General features: G+C 52.6%; 5 protein-coding genes across 5 annotated transcripts; 2 read left to right on the plus strand and 3 right to left on the minus strand.

Annotated features, from left to right (window-relative positions):
• Positions 1 to 4222: 4222 nt before the first annotated feature.
• Positions 4223 to 5092, minus strand: GCG54_00006356 (uncharacterized protein; the record flags this gene model as incomplete). Its single annotated transcript, XM_045406360.1, has 1 exon — positions 4223 to 5092. The coding sequence occupies one exon, from the start codon at positions 5090 to 5092 to the stop codon at positions 4223 to 4225; it is 870 nt and encodes a 289-aa protein (XP_045267652.1).
• Positions 5093 to 5579: 487 nt separating this feature from the next.
• Positions 5580 to 6401, minus strand: GCG54_00006357 (uncharacterized protein; the record flags this gene model as incomplete). Its single annotated transcript, XM_045406361.1, has 1 exon — positions 5580 to 6401. One exon carries the CDS (start codon positions 6399 to 6401, stop codon positions 5580 to 5582), a length of 822 nt encoding a protein of 273 aa, XP_045267653.1.
• A 428-nt stretch (positions 6402 to 6829) lies between these two features.
• On the minus strand, positions 6830 to 8592 carry GCG54_00006358 (uncharacterized protein; the record flags this gene model as incomplete). Its single annotated transcript, XM_045406362.1, has 2 exons — positions 6830 to 7995; positions 8043 to 8592. The coding sequence occupies 2 exons, from the start codon at positions 8590 to 8592 to the stop codon at positions 6830 to 6832; spliced, it is 1716 nt and encodes a 571-aa protein (XP_045267654.1).
• A 1351-nt stretch (positions 8593 to 9943) lies between these two features.
• On the plus strand, positions 9944 to 10207 carry GCG54_00006359 (uncharacterized protein; the record flags this gene model as incomplete). Its single annotated transcript, XM_045406363.1, has 1 exon — positions 9944 to 10207. One exon carries the CDS (start codon positions 9944 to 9946, stop codon positions 10205 to 10207), a length of 264 nt encoding a protein of 87 aa, XP_045267655.1.
• Positions 10208 to 13331: 3124 nt separating this feature from the next.
• Positions 13332 to 15824, plus strand: GCG54_00006360 (Anaphase spindle elongation protein 1; the record flags this gene model as incomplete). Its single annotated transcript, XM_045406364.1, has 3 exons — positions 13332 to 13442; positions 13499 to 13751; positions 13819 to 15824. 3 exons carry the CDS (start codon positions 13332 to 13334, stop codon positions 15822 to 15824), a joined length of 2370 nt encoding a protein of 789 aa, XP_045267656.1.
• Between the last annotated feature and the right edge of the window lie 652 nt (positions 15825 to 16476).

The following is a 16476-nucleotide window of genomic DNA, read 5'->3' on the forward strand; positions in this document are numbered from 1 at the left end:
TGAGGGTGTTTCTGTTGAGCTCTGCTAGATTGACTGAGGAAATCACCCAGCACTGAAGCAACATCTCCTCACACACTGACGTGATGGCGGATGATGTAAATTTGTAGTAGAACAGAAGGTATTCAACGCGATCTGCTCAAACTTAGCCACTTCCTATACGCATTCATCAACCCGAAACGTACAGACGCCTCCAAGCTGTCCAACCGCAACTGCGTATCCTCTGCGCTCGCTCAAGTTGCCAGATACTGCCCCGATGAGCTTGTTGATGGTGGAGTTGATCGTCGTCGTCAGACCTTTCATCTACATGACTGTCAGCGAAATGAAAACCAAGCAGAATGAGGATGCTTACGATTTCGCCCTTTACAAAGCTCCCAATTGCGTTGTTGATCTCCTCCCCAGTTTTCTCGGCATTTTTACTGAGTAACAATAAATCTGGGAGTCCTTGCATTTGACCTTGTCGACCAGCAGTAATTTGCTGCCGGCACTGGCTGTGTCCAAAACAATCTCTTCGTAGAAGCTATGTGCTTTGACGTCGCAAAGATTCTTCAAGGAAATGAGGGCGTCGTTGGCCGTTTCTTTTTCTCGTCCTGGTTCTCAACATTTTCGATGAATTTAGAGATGGCGGCACCCATATTGCCAGTAGTGAAGCAAATGAAGTTGAATAAGTGTTGGGTGATGACATAACAAAAGCACGAAAAGACCTTGATATCGCGTGATATTTATTTACTGCTTAAGTGCTGATCTACTTGAAGACCCGATGGCTGAAGACCGAACCTCGGTGCTCACCCACCAAGACGGTTCATCGACTCCTGTCCCCCAACAACTGACTAAACGTCTAGTACCTTACATTATGATATCTACTCAAACTCATATCCACAGCCTCCAATGTTTCTATCATCTTTTGTCGCGAAGATAAGGCGCAATTGCTGCTTAGCAATGGTGGATCCCACTTTTGCAACAGCTTTGAACATGCCAGCCACAAAGTGCGTGTGCAACAGTTCAGTTGCGAGAAAGTTTAATCACATCATGATATTCAATATCTTTTGCTGCATTCGGAGCATCTTTCAGCTAGCCACAGACTCTTAGGTGCGATGTATGATGCGTTGATCTCGATCGGTCTTTGAAATCCCACTAATGTTTTATTTGTCATTGGCTTTCGGGCCATTCGTTCGACCCTATGATGATTTACAGCAATATCTAGACTGAAGACACGTTACCCATTAGATACCTCTCATCAGCTTTCAGCTTGCCATATTTCGTCAAGCTCCAATGCGATGCATGCTTGGCAGCCATTAATATCCCAGGACTCAAGACATGCTACGTGTTTGATAGAGCTCATCGTCCCGAACTGTGCCACAATTTCCTAGGGCTACACAATGATCGACAGAATCTAGAACTTAATGCATGCCCTCAGCTCAGCCCAGACCAAAAGCACCATCGTGAGTGATTTTAAGCTCGGTACCTACGCGGGTGACATACTGAATGGCGGTTTATTGCTTATGTATGGGCACCGCCGTTCACAATCCAAGACATGCATACCCCGCACCCAGCAGACCTCTTTGTTTTTCAGCTTGCCACAATCTTCCTTAAATGTGCCGACCAGTCTGTATTGGGATCCGAAGGCTTCTCATCACACACCAACTTACGAGTGAATTCACAAGGATAGGTCGTACGCGTATCGCTGTGGCCGACTGCGGCAGAACTACAGCAAATCTATGACACATTTCTTGTCTCTGATTACCAAAATTATTGATATCCAATCAGATAAAGCTTCTGAATGCTGAAGTATGCCAAGAAACTATTCTTGGCTGAATCACTACAGTTGTTCAAGCTTAGGAGACAAGCCTGAGAACAGCTTAAGGAAGTTGGCAGCCAGGCCTCGGTGTGGTCATAAAGAACCGATCTCAAAAGGTTTCCCGAATTGCATGCCCAAATTGGATGTATCGGCTACTCGGCATGTAGGTCGAGGCACCGGGTCTGGCGTTGACCGCTTGACGGTGGTTACATGTTCATCATTGCTATAAGTCCCCTGAGCGACATATTTCCTGTGTTCTGTATCTCTTGCTATCATCGCCTCATTCTCCGAAGCTGATCTTAAAAACGATGGCCACTCCATCCACTCGTTTGTCTCCTGACGGCGTGGAGTACCAAGCGGCTGCTGCTTTCAGCCCAGTTCTTGCTGAGATTTCCAATACACCTAAAGATTTTGGCAAGAGCGAGAAGACTTTCTGGGCACCTGCTAATCAAACCGAGAAGGTTCTCGTTTACGTACTTGAGCTGGATTATTCAACGGAAGATGTATGTAAACAAATGATCAATGCACTCTCGTTACCTCGTATGCTCATATTTCCAGTTTCTGGAGGCAGAATCTCGAATCGAGTTTCTTAAATACGACCAGTACAAGCCAGAGATTAAGAAGGGCTCTCATGGTGAGCAAGTGATCAACATCCTCGCTGGCGCAAGCTTTGGTGTAGCGAGATCGAAGAACATCAAAATCATTCCCGTGAGAGGAACGAATCAGTACCCACATGACGAGAAGTCGAACACCGCGTGGAAAGGCGCTCTAGTTGCTATCGCGAAGCACTTCAAGGAAGCTACCCTGCACAGATCCATCCGCTATGGAATTCTGAACTGCAGTCGGGCACTCGAGAGAGTTGGCAACATTGAGGATGCTTTCAAGCAATGTGTTGATGCCGGTATCATCATCATTGGTGCTGCTGGGAATCGTGCCGTAAGAGGCTTGTGTCCCGCCTAAGAAAGAGATTTAACAAGAATCAAGGTCGATCTGGACAAATCAAACAAGTCAACATGGCCACTTCCAGAAGCCCAAGACGAAACTATCTTGATTGGCAGCGTAGACGCCAATGGCGACGTGTACAAGGAAGTTGACGGTAATGATGGTTCGTCATACGGCAAACGTAAGCTTTCCCAATATCGGCTCGTCGCCAGTAACTGAATAATTTACCTAGGCGTTAACTACTGGGTTCGTGGAATCAATATTGCCTACAAACACGGGGCGGCAAAGGTCAATGGCACGTCTTTCGGTGTGTTTTTCCCCCTTTTCCGGCCTTTGAGAGATTAGCAAGCTCACAGGTCATATTAGCATGCCCAGTCGCGGCTGGTGTGATCGCTTCAATGCTCTCTGCAGGCCAAGTCCCTAGCGGTAAAGCCGCAGATGTGCGTCGTAAGCTTGATGAATGGGCAGTCGAAAGAGAAAGCAATCATGGGAAGTTGCGTTTGTTGCGCAACGCATCAGGTCTGAAATAATCAACAGTAAAAGGTGCTGGAACAGCGGCTGAAGGTCTGAGGACAGGAGAAAGACGTAAACAACATGTTGGCTTGTGTGCAAGTAAACTGAATATCTTCTGAGTCAATGATTTGAATGGCTGGTTTTTTCTCCACTACTGATAAACATTTACGTGGACTTACAAATGCAAGATGCAACCTCTTCTGCGAGGTCGCAGAGAAACTCGTTGACGGCCCAGTGTGCGATTCTTGCGGGTTTACCACAGACGTCGCACGCGACTCCATCTTAGCATTACTTTGGACGTCGGGCTTGTCTGGCTTACATTGGACCCAATCGCGTGAGATTTTGGGGTGTGTGGATGAGGTTGGTGAATTGTGAGATGGAAGTGGCGGACGCGTCGCGTTCACTTCCGGGCCAGATCGTCCAGCGCGTTTAGGGGGCGCCAGTATGCTAAGGTAGGTTGCCCGCTTCAGGTGCTTCATTATTCATACATGAATAGGTCACCATCGATCCCGATCCCGAACCACCAAATCCTTGAGGTGCTCACGATGAATGCGCTTTCTCAAAAAGAAACACAGACGTTCGCCTTTTTTTTCTTTACGTTTTTGCTCAGAATAATGTTCTGGTTCCGGTGAACCCTTTTGTGACACTCATAGATGAACTTTTACTGAGCAGCACACGCTGCCAACACGGCATTATCTGCAAGGCATTTCGGAGCAGCAAATTTGGCATTATGAACGATAGACTAACATTCGTCGCGACGAGTTTCTTATAGACTCATATGAAATCACTCCTCGTATCAAAAACATGTTCTAATCTCCGTACATATGTTGTTAAAGTTGATGTCGCCAGGTTTCACAAACGCACAGTTCACTTCTGGGTAATTCTGATGAGTTGAGACTGAACCGAGGTTTCAAATTTGCCACCCTTCAACAGCCATTTCCTTCGTTTGCACCTCGGTTGCCTCCTTTATCCTTACTCGGTATTCTTGGCCTCCGCACACTCCTCCTCGCAATCTTGCGGCACCGTCTCCCCCAAGTACTCAACCTCTGGGCTCTTGATCAAGCGCTCCCTCACGCTCGCTGCTTCAAGTTTCTCCACGTCTGGTTCGCCCCCATTCCCTTCCGGCTGTTGCATCTGCCACTTCAGGATGTTGACCGCTGATCGGAAGTAGGGCTGGTGCCTAGCTGCGATACTTCTCGTCCTGCTGGACCGCAAAGGCCTGATGGCAACGACTGGCGGCTGAGTCAACGGCTGAGATGACGGCTCACTGGCCAACGAAGGAGTTCCAGTAGTCAGGTGGGGCATCTCGGATGGTGAGGACGACACTGACATGGCCTCCACCTGCTCAGTCTGGCTCGAAGTGCCTGCGAATTCTGGCGGCAGCGTCCGGTAGTCCTCACACACGCACCCGCCCCAATCTCCAACTGGTAGCACACGATGCTGTTCCGCCTCGCATTGAAATATCGACGCGGCATTAGATAGACGGACCCTTGAACGTGAAAGGTCAATATGAGCTTTGTTGGCTTCCTCATCGATTTCAGGCTTGTCTAGCCAGGCCCTTTTCAGTCGATACTGGGCTCTCTCTAGACGTTCCTCGCCTGCCTGCAGGCAGACAATGATCTGTTTGAGGGCCACTTCAGCTGCGTCTCGCTCGGCCCTCAAATCTGCCAGCTGGGAATTGTGTGCCATGGAAATCGAGTGCTTCCTCTCCGAGTTGATCTGAGCAGTCCATTTCTCCTCTTCCGCGCGACGGAGGTTCTCGAGGGCGGAGTGGTATTTGGTGTTCAGTAGGCTATGGTTGTTGGCATCTGTGACATACGACGAGATTGTTACAGCGTTCATCTTGGCGGATGAAGTCTTATAAGGGATTAGTGAGATGTGAAGGCGCGTACCCTAGTTGAGGTTGAGAAGGAGAAATGGCTTTCCAAACGCGAAGACGAGATGTGCAGCACTTTTAGGGGGCACAGTTTTGACTGGGGACCGAAGCTGGATTCTCTAAGGGGGCGGGCGTGATGTGGAACGTCGTGCCTCCTCACATGTAGGGAGGGCGTAGCCAACGCGTGGCGGTGGCTGAAATACCACCCAGCTCTCTGCAGTGCTGATTTGCTACACCAATAAATTGAGACAGCGATCGAGAAAGATTGTAGATTTTTGTATTCCCCGATTCAATGTTACGCCCGTTATGTTGCAGTTGAACGCCCATTTCAGAATCAGCTCAGCGTCTTTGACTGGACGATCGTTCGTGTCCCTCCATGTTCCAAAGAGTAACACTGATCTAGTTCAGATTATCGTGATTCATTGTCATGAAACGCCTCCGGGCTAACGAGGCCTAAGCTGAGCCCTCCGCTGGTAACCAGCCATTCCGCTCTGCTTCCTCCCTGGACATGACCTGCATTATCCCCCACTTCGTGTCAATCAACTCGGAAGGTTTGACTGCCTGTCTAGGCCCATACCCAAACATATTCAATAAGTCATTCTTGTGGGCTTCGTTGAATGCCCGGCGATCGTCGCGATTTGATGTTGCCATGAACCTTGACCATATCTCTTCCGGATCCTGTCTAACAAGGTAGCTTTTGTGCCCGACGTCAATGACGGTATCTTCATTCAGCTTGGAAACTTTTACTTCCACTGGGTCTTGAGATTGACTCTCCACGCTCAATTCCACGAGCGGCCCAAGTCTCGGTGGTAAGTCCTTTTTGGTCGGATAGGGGTGATGCCTCTTAACCCTCTTCTGACTCCGATTTGGACCGGCCGCAATGAGACTCGGAAGCGCCCTCTCCCCGACGTCTGCAGACACATTGCGTGCCCTGTCGCCAAACTCGGAGATGCTCTCCTTCTCCCAGTCGATGACCGGACGCGGTCCCTTCTCCAGCATTCCGGCGTTTTGTTTGGCATCGTGCATCACCTCCGCAGCACCCCAGTACTCGTCGTTCGCTGGCCACACCATTCGTTCTGCAATATCATACCGCGCCTTAAGCTGTTTGACCTTCTTCTGCGCGCGCTCCTGTCGGTATTGCGCCAGTTCCAGGACCTTACGAGCGGCTTCCGTCTCAAGCTCGGCGCGGTAGGCTTCCTCTCGGGCGCCCCTGAGGTCTGTCAAGATACCGTCGCGCAAGTCCAGGGTGTCATCAGAGGCGATCTTGAATCGCATAGTTCGGTCAGTCCAGCGCTATGCTTCGGTGAGGGCGCATGCGTGACTCGTGCCCGGCGCGTGGTCGGCGTGAATTCCCGGGCGGTTACATGGTGCTGTTGACGACGGCTGGCTCACTTTGACGATGATGGCATGAAAATGTTTGAGATTGGATCTTTGGGATTTTCATGTGAACAAGCATGAGCGGGAAAACTAAGATGATCCTGCGAATAAAAATGATGAAGCCACCCACTCTTATCAGCGCGACGCGTCGAGCTCACTGAGCTTGAGCAAGAAACCAAGGTGTGGCCAGTGACGGCACGACCCTGTCGTAACTTCAACGAATCAATTATCGTGCTGCTGACGGTGGTCTATCTCTTCGTTCAGCATCAATACTGTCCACGCACTCGTTATTGACTTAATTCTCTATGCAAAAGCCCCTACGTGCTCTAAGATTTGACCTCGACACAGCTTCCAGACTCAAGAAGCATCCGGGTGACTACTACATACCCTCCAATGGCAACAGGTCCATAAGCCATGGCGCCCATAATGGCTTCCCAAAAGCTTAGAAAACCATATGGGCCAACATAGTACCCAGTGGGCTGTTGGTATACATTAGTTGACTGGTTGCCAAATCGTCTCAGGGCTTGGCCGAGGACAAATCCAACTCCCAAGCCAAGAACCAGCCACATCATAACCCACACCCTCTGAAATGGTTCGCTCTGCCCGGGCTGGAAACCGGAGAGGCCGCCTACCAGAGCCAAGGGAACGATGAACACGATCAAAGGCGCCAGCAACTGCTCCTTCCATCTCCGGAAGAAAGAGAGTATCCCAGACTTAGGGTCCTCGCGCACCTCCCTGGCGAGCAGCATAAATTCGTCTCTATACCAACGTAGGGTCCGGCGGAAGTCTTCCGTCCAGAGTATGTCGATGATAGGCCCCACAATCATGCGACTAGGTGACTTTCGACTCCAAGTTGTCAAGACCGCATCAAGAGCCGACCGCTTGCGTGCCATAAGTGTCGTCTGTTCGGCGCCTTCCTGCTCGCGACAGCTTTCGTAGTCTTTGCATAGTTGCTCATCCCAATGATCTTCCAGGCGGCCCACGGCGCCAACTACATGCCACTGATCTTGCTCTGACATCTCCGAGTTCTGAGACCCGTCTCTTCGAGTTCGCTCCAACTCGCGCAAGGCTCGGGAGCTGGCAACATAGATCTTATCGTACTGTGGGCACATGGCGTTGCCAACGAGATTGATGAGGGACATCCATGCGTAGGGTAACACAGTCAGGCCGAATGCGGCATAACCGTAACGCTGGATTTGGTCACCGCGTGTGCGGTACAGTGTTGAGACTGCAAAGATTAACTGAATGATGGATGCAAGTACTCTGACTATGTTGTAACTGCAGGATAACGCGGCGGTGGGCCTATCGGGTTGAGGCTGTGTCCAAGGCAGGATGATATTTGCTAAACGTCGATAGTGGTACCATGGTCGGTGGTCCACGGGCAAGTCGTCTTCTCCCACAAAAGTCGCATTCTGTGGGACTTGCATTAGGTGGTATCCTTCGGGCAGCTTGCATAGTCCGTGAATATTGGAGTTCAATAGAGTTGTCGTCCCTTTTGTTGAATTAGCTCTGGAACCATGTAAGTAGAAAATAACTTACAAGTTGCCGTGCCATTCGACCTTGAATCTTCATGTACTGATGAATCTTCTAAAAGTTGCTTCTCTATGTTTTGTTCCTGTTGGGCGCTTTGAGATGTCACTGTAGCCGGCATCGCAGCCATTTGGATGCCCTCGGCTCCATCTGATATAGACGTCTGACACTGGCGGCGGTGATTGTCCTTGACCACTGCATACAATGCGCCGGCACGAGCTGCTGTCTGCAAGTCGGTAGGAGCGAATCTAGCCAGACTGAGTATAGCCTTCATACCGTTCCAGATGCCGGTGCCGGGAAGCAGAACGGCGCCTATCATTGTTACCACAGTGATCAGAGTGCTCTGTCCTGGGCGCGTAGTGATGGTGGCGGCGTGGGCGACGTAGTTGCCGAGATAAAAGACAACTACATCCGTCCATTCAGTTTCCCGGCAGAGCAGTTTACAGCTGTCCTGGTAGAAGAAGCCCGGCACATCTGGGCATTCGGCGGTAACGTTGCCGGTGTCTTGGGCTTGCACCGCTCTGATGGCTAACACGACGACTGCAGTGAGACGCCACATGTTGCTGGAGGGTAGAGCAAAACTGGACAGTCGAAAGCCTCCGATGTAGGCAATATTGTGAAGGCTTTCAATTGGATGAATGAAAAGGAAAGTCTCCTGAGAAGCAGTTGCGGCGCGGGAATCCTTTAGAATCCACCGCTGTACTGCGAGTGCGGTGATCTGTTGGTTGTTGGACTGATGCCTAGCGGCTGCATGGATTGCCTCCACATTTCGTCAATTGAGCCAATCCCACCAGACCAACTAGCAAGACTGGATGGATCATTGTCGCAATCCAGGATCTGACAGCCTTGCAACTATTTCTTATTGGTGAATGACAAAGACTGAAACAGGTGAAGGTCCCTAGATGGGTGATCCTGCATTGAGACCTCGTTGGCCGCTTGAGGATAAGCCCTGCCCGGCTTCACTGCGTTAGGTCTCACATAGCATTGATGAACAATAGGAAATCAAGGACAAATAGCTAGTGACCCCAAAATGTAACAGGAAGAAATGTCCGACATAAGTACGGTGCACTTTGACCAGATTGTTTTCGATTAGGAACTGGACATGTCGAGGGAAAGCCTAACTCTCTCGGCACTACCAAAGTGGAATTTAGACGCCGAGGAATCTAGTATTTTCAATTTCGCCCAGGATCTCAAGGTCATTAGACTTGTACTCAACATCATGGAGGAGGGGAAAAAAAGATTTGTCTTTCACTCCTGGAAAATCACAGATGCTGCCTTTGAAACGGTGGCACTTTGTTCAAGCGACATCTTAGGAAACGATAGTGATTCATCTTTTATTTCTTCGCAATACGAAGGCCCTCGCGATATCTGAAGCAGCTTGGCACTTTATCTTTTCGCAATTCGCAATGCGAACTTACGCTGACTCGTAAAGTCCATATCGCGATGCGGCTCATGGTAGCTTAAATCCTCGGTGAGTTTAACCCCTCTTGAAAGCCAAGCAATCCATGACCACCCGAACAGGAAGGTGCTTCCAGCCAACGCGGGGAAACCATTGTTCCCCCAACGACAAATGGCCAGAGTCTACGGGAAAGATGGTTTGTTTCGAGCAGGGATGCGCCGTCCTTCGCCAGCAGAGTTTCCCTCAATCCGTACACATTTCTTGATACACTCGTGGAAACTCTATACGGCGACAAGTACGACGCACTTTAACCGTATCTCTTTTCGCGCAGTTCCCATTCCCTTTTTTAAACCCCACAATCAACTCCACCACAGACACGAGGTAGCGAAAACGAGCCACATCTGCTACTCTCTGCTTCAATCGCGACTTGGAGTGAAGGGAGATAGAGAGAGAGCGAAAAGAGAAATCGTTCGTCGCGCGCACTGCCGCCGTGGTTGCTTGCCGTCGCATCATGGACACGGCGGAGGTGTCCGCCGGGCTCAGCACAGGAGCCCAGGCTGGCATCGGCATCGGGGTCGGCGTCGTGGTCATCGCGCTCGCGACGACTGCGTATGTTCGCCGGCGGAGGGCGAAGAGCACGCGGAACAACACCGTCAGTCGCAGGGACGAGGAGGAGGAGGGGGATGAGTATGCGGAGATGGGGACTTTGAAGGGCGAGCGGCCGGTTATCTGCGAGGGCGGGACGTGCAGCAAAGTGAGAATGGTTGCGGCGTGAGGCTGCGTGATGAGGAATGCGATTCTTCACGGCTTGACGAAGGCGTGTTCAACACCGTAAGCGCTCTGCACTTTCGTCCTCTTGCCGCGATGCGTAGGCTGACGACCGGCACAGATGATTTCTATGGGGGCAGGATGGAGTTTCTGGTTCTACAGAGGTTTAATCGCCTTGGGGCGCTCACTCACGAATCTTACTGGGTCTTTGGGCTTGTTGCCACTTTGTAGAGGCGTTCAGGAGCAGACGGAGCGTCTGGAGAGTGGATTAGGGAGGGGTTTCTTCGGCAGCTATTGAGCGTATGTCCTATTTGATTTTGTGTCCGGTCCAATTGTGACGGTGATGAGGCTCATGCCGACTTGGTTCACCTGACTCGTGACTATCAAACACTAGACGGTATCCCACGATATGCGGAAGGGCTAGAAGACGGCACTGGAGATTTTAAAAGCTCATCGTTGCTCACACGTTGGCACGGAGGAATGTCATCCGACTTTATTCAGTTTCGCATATCATGTGTTGTTCTCCTCACAGGTTTGGTGGGCTGGCGTCTTGATCCTTGAAAAGACAGCTATGCCGTAGCGTGCGTCTCTTATCATCTGAACAACTACAGAAAGCACATGGTGGCTAGGAGATGCACATCACAAGAAGGCAGCTGTGCCACCCAAAGGTTTTCGTGCAATGGGAAGGTGATTGTTGATGAACGGTAGCCTAAGAACGATTGAGACGAAGCTGCATCGGGGTGCGCAGATGAAATGAGCACTGAAGGATGGAATCAATCTTGTTGCGAGAGGCTGAAATCGTCACACTCTGGGAATATGAAGTGGCTGGCTTTTTCCATGGTTTACAGCCTGGCTAGGGTGACATCGTGGGATAGATGCGACAGGAAGGTTACGTGCTCACAGGACCCAACAAAACCAACATGACCGAGGATTAAATCTGGATGGCTGAAATACTACATCGCCGATTGTGCGGACAGGGATAAGAATCTCGCCCAGCGGATTGCGGAATAGCCTCTTGGCCTAGCCTGGTGCAACGCTTGTCGATGCAGGCTCCCAGGCAACCATTGTTGGTGGCAGGTTGTGCCGATGGTGATGACGTCGCCTGAAAAAAAAGCTCGGGCAGAATTCTAATGGCTGGCAGCCACGGCGATTGGTACCCGTCCGTTCTATCAAATATTCCGACCCAGAAGCTTATTAGCGCCGTGCGGCCTCAGCCGTGCCGGGTTTTGCTGGGCGAGGATGAGCAACAGAGGGAAAGCTGCGGAGATCAAACTGGATTTCGACGGGGTCGGTTACGAAGATTTTCGGCGGGAGTCTGGGGGGGAAGAGGAGCATGGGCCAGATGTTATGGGGCCTCTGTCTGTATGTTTATTTCCTTCCATTGATGCTTCCATGACGAGGGAACAATCGCCCAGAACTGGAATCGCGGAACAATGACTCAACAAACAGAGGGAAAAGCTGATGCGAGACATCTCGCAGGAAAAGAAGAAAGGAGGCGGGCCAATGCCAATGGAGAGATGCGGACAACAATGCAGCTTGAGCAAGGTTTCGGGAGCGTCACCACGGTGAAGAGAGGCGCTGCTGCATCTCACCGCTGGGACTTTGGGGCAGCACGCGCCCACTTGGAAACGGGGCGGGACAGGGGGAGGAAACATGGGATGGGAGAGAGCCGAGATGAGGCAGATCGGATTCCTGCTCTGGGGGCCCGGTCTTTTATCGAGTTGCTTGAGTTGATTGGGACTCTGAGACTCTGGAAAGAAGAACCTTGGACTCCATCCTGCTGCAGGAGAGAATCCTAAAAGGCTGTGTTGTTGCAGCAAATGCCATGCTGTGTGCCATGCCGTGCCCTGTCCTGCCATGCGAGCCACTCGTCTCGTGGGCCGGCTGAATGACTTGCAGACGGGCTTTTGACGAGTCGGCGCAGCCATTGGACCATCTCGCAGAGGGAGACGAGGGGAGGAGGAGACGCCGATGGCCCAGTCAACGAGGTTGGGCCAATGTAAACAAACGGATGCGCGGGTCCGCTCTGCCTCGGGCTTTATTCTGGACTACTGCGGGTGACTGAGTTGGTTGTTTGTCTGAGTGTTTGCATAGGGTTTGCGATCGTCTGCACACGATCGAACAGAGCAGAAAATCATCCAAGAGCCGCATCAACTGCATGAAGAAGTGATAGAATACCAACTGTAACGTGTTCCCCATCGCTGAACCAAGATGCGGCCATGTGGGAGACCATGAGTCTCATTTCGCGTGAAGCAGAGTGACGAGTGGCTGGGTTCACTGCGTCCTGGCAGAATTGACGAGGTGCGAGGGAGGGAGCAGGAGGAGTCTTACCTAAGATCCCTGGCCCGCGCTGACAGACAAGCGACAGGGCGCTAGAACAGCTCACCAACAAGGAACCTGAGTCCACAAAGACTGGACAGCAATAGCACCGGGGTTTTAAGGGCGTACGGACCAATTGGCGGCCAATGGCGGGGTAGCTCTTTCTGAAACCCACCACCAGCAGCGCCCACTCCTCACTGAAGCTGCCCAGCGTTTGGCTGTTGCCCCTGGCGACGGCCCACCGCGAGAGCTGCCACTGGCGAACCCGCTAAATCTGGCCCATCACGTTTCCCGACCACCTTCCCGTTCATTCACTACTCTCTCGATCTTTCATTGCACCTCCTCACCCTCACCCTCACTCTCTCCCCCTCCCAACGCCGCATCACGACAGGTAACTAATCGCAGTCTCTGACAAACGACATCTCGACTCTCTCCAGGCCTCATTATCAAGATACCACGGAGACTGCAGATTGCCATCCCTCCAGCGCCGCTCTTTTGGATTCTTTGTTTTACTTTTATTTTTCTTGTGGTCGGACAATGCACCTCGAGTCGCAACTCACTCGGTGACCATTCGCTAGCCCTTGAGAGAAAGTAAACAAATCCAACTCCAACACCCACCAGAAAAATCCCCGACGATTCCCCGCCCCGGCGTGAATAGCATCATCAACAACAACCACCACCACCAGCCGTTTGCGCTGCACCCGCTCTTTTTACCCCACGAACCTACCTAATCGATATTTTACTGCCCGCGACTTTAACCGGCATTTTTTGTCCCTTTTCCTTGGTTGCGCGTATTCGTCCACTTATCCGCCATGGATACCAGTTACCTGTCCCAGCAGGTCAACACCATTATCGGCCAGCTGCACGGCCTGTTTGACGAAATTGGCGTCCCAAACCATGATCGCGAGGCGCGCGAAGCAGACGTACGCTCTTACCTTCATCGTTTGGGTTTCTGTCCGTGTGCTAACCATCGCCACAGCTCTTCGAGGCCCTTTCCAAGGCCTTGACCGACCAGGTCCGCCTTGTTACTACCGAGAAGGAGGAGATGATTGAGGAGGCAGAGCGCATGATCAACAACATCCGCCAGATGGAGGCATCAATCAGCGGTCGCCGCGACCGCGACGGCGACGACATCAAGATCACATACCCCCTGGTCCGCTGCTTAAAGTCCCTCAAGGAGAAGCACGTCCAGATTAGCAGGTTGCACAAGGAGCGCTTCGCGCAGGTCAAGAGTGAGTTGGCCCGGCAGCAGCAGCCGCGACGCGCCACGAAAAGGAGTCCCGCTGACCACGCCGCCAGAACTTGTCGAAGCCCTGGAATCATACTCGTCGCACCTCGAACCCACCTTCGTCCAGATCCCCCTGCCCCCGACGGGCCCGAACCAGTCGGTCCCTTCCAACTTCGACCTGTCGCCCGCCTACGTCGACAAGCTCGACAACGAGTTTACGAGAGTCTATGAAGAGTACAGCCGACGCGTCGCAACGATTAAGGCCCTCTGCGAGCACATCATCTCGCTCTGGGCCGAGCTCGGCACCCCGCAGGCCCAGACAGACGCCGCCATCGTCAAGTACTACCGCGATGCGCCGGAGCAGCTGGGCTTGCACGAGGAGGACATCGCCCGCCTCAAGGCGAAGCGCGACAAGCTGTCCGACGAGAAGAAGAATCGCGAGAAGAAGCTCAAGGACCTGCGCGCAGCGGTCGAGGCCCTGTGGGAGAAGCTGGAGGTGGACCACGCCGAGAGGAAGAGCTTCCTGAACAGCAACCGCGGGTGCGGCGTCCGCCAGATCAATGAATTCGAGGACGAGCTGGCGCGCCTGAACGAGCTGAAGCGTCAGAACCTGCACTTGTTTGTCGAAGACGCCCGCTGCAAGCTGCAGGAGTTGTGGGACGCTCTCTACCTTTCCGAGGACGAGATGCTCGAATTCACGCCTGCCTTTTCCGACGTATACAGCGACGCCCTGCTCGAGGCCCATGAGCGCGAGATTGCGAGACTGGAGGTTCTCAAGGAGCAGCGCGCCCCCACACTCGCACTTATCGACAAGCACAAGAGCCTTACCAGCGAACGTGACGAGCTTGCAGCCTCCAGCCAGGATGCTTCTCGCCTCATGATGCGCGGACAAAAGGGAGAAAGACGCGACCCCGGCAAGCTGCTCCGAGAGGAAAAGATGCGCAAGCGTATTGCCAAGGAGTTGCCCAAGGTTGCTGCCGATCTTCGTCAAGTCTTGGAGCGCTTCGAGGACGAGTACGGCCGTCCGTTCCTTGTTCACGGTGAGAGATACCTCGACGCTCTCGAGGCGGAGGATCGTCCTGCCCCTGGACCGCGATCCAAGACACCCGGCGCCGGACAGATGGCTTCGGCAACCAAGCCCAGAACCGGCCATAGCCGCGCGAATAGCGTCAGCGCAGCCCAGAGACCACCAACCCGCCAGGGAGCCAAGACACCCGTCGGTCCCGCCCCGACAAACAAGCGCAGTGCCAACAACATGAACGGCGCATCCGCGGCAAGGCCCTTGTCCGCTCACATCAAGCCGCCTGGCAGCCCTCGGCCGGAATCCTCCATGGGCTTCCGCAGTAACCACGGCACACTCACCAAGCCCCCAGGAAGCCCGTCAAGGATCGCACGCCCTCCACTTACCAACCTCAAGTATGGCAACAACTCGCCCGAGAGGATACAGAGACCCGAGTCGAGGATTGACGCCTACGCGACAATACGTGGAGGCCCTCCCCTCCGTGCGCCGCCGCCCAAGATGCGTGATCTCCACGCCATGGACCTCGAGACTCCGATGAACATGAACCACTACAAGTCTGCCGGGCTTGGTGGAAGCATCGTCCGTCAGGTCGAGTTGGAGGATGTGTATGACGACTGCCAACCGCGCCTAATGAGAGCGAACTCAACCCTATCCCACACCTCGCACGCATCCCACGCTTCCCACAACTCCCACGCCTCCGCCTCATCCCACCACTCCCAGGGCTCCTCCCAGTTCGACTTTCAATCCTCCGTGATCCGACACCACCCTCCGTCATACAGCCAAGCGCCGCCGCCGCGCCAGATCTCCAACTCGTCGACGGGCTCAAGCAACGTGACGGGGTCGGAGAACTGGGAGACGTACGACGACGCCAGCGAGCCCGAGCAGGACGCGACGGACACGTACTACGCCAAGGTGCGCGCGGCGCGCCAGCAAGCGATCGACCCCAAGAGGCCACGGGCGTACCCGCCGCAGGCGCATGCTGGGAATGCGTTTGCGGACCACGAGGGCAACCGGATCATCTCGGGCAGCGAGTGGACCGACGAGGACGGATACTGAGGAAACAAAACAACATCATTGAGCATTAGCCAAAGAAATGTCTTGCTTCGTTGCTGTTTGGCGTTAGCAACCTCTTGCTTCCGAAGATTTTCTTCAAACTTTGATGATAACGTCGGATGATTATGCCCCCCTCTCATGTCTGAAACGATCAAACAAGTCGAATTCACGACCTATTGTCTTTTCAGCAACACAAAAGGACGCGGAGTATCTCCCCCAACACCCACACACCCTCTCTCTGAACAAAGACCCCGTGTCTGCGGACCAAACCGAACACACACCTCTTTTTGCTTCTTCTTTTTATTGTGTCGTTATTACTTCTTCCAGACTTCCATCTGCATATGTATAGCCCCGACCTCGAGACGGCTTTGGTTCTCTCCTCTTTCGGTTGGACATACCCATTCGGTGGGGGGGACAGGTGGACGGGAGGAAAGGGTGTCTTTGCGATACCTGATTTTCGAAGAAAGGTGTAAAGGGAAAGGGAGGGGTCGGTCGAAGAAACGGAGTTTGGTTTGCGATTCGTTTGCGTTTGATTTTGGCCTTTTTTCCTGTTACTCGACCACTGTCGGCGGGTCGCATCCGGAGTGTGTTCCTTTTCTCTTTTTTCTGTCAGCCTTTTTTTGTAAGACTTTGTAGTTTTGTGTTGTTGCTATTA

The sequence above is a fragment of the Colletotrichum gloeosporioides genome (assembly GCF_011800055.1).
Source record: "Colletotrichum gloeosporioides strain Lc1 chromosome Unknown consensus_19, whole genome shotgun sequence".
Classification (NCBI taxonomy): Eukaryota; Fungi; Ascomycota; class Sordariomycetes; order Glomerellales; family Glomerellaceae; genus Colletotrichum; species Colletotrichum gloeosporioides.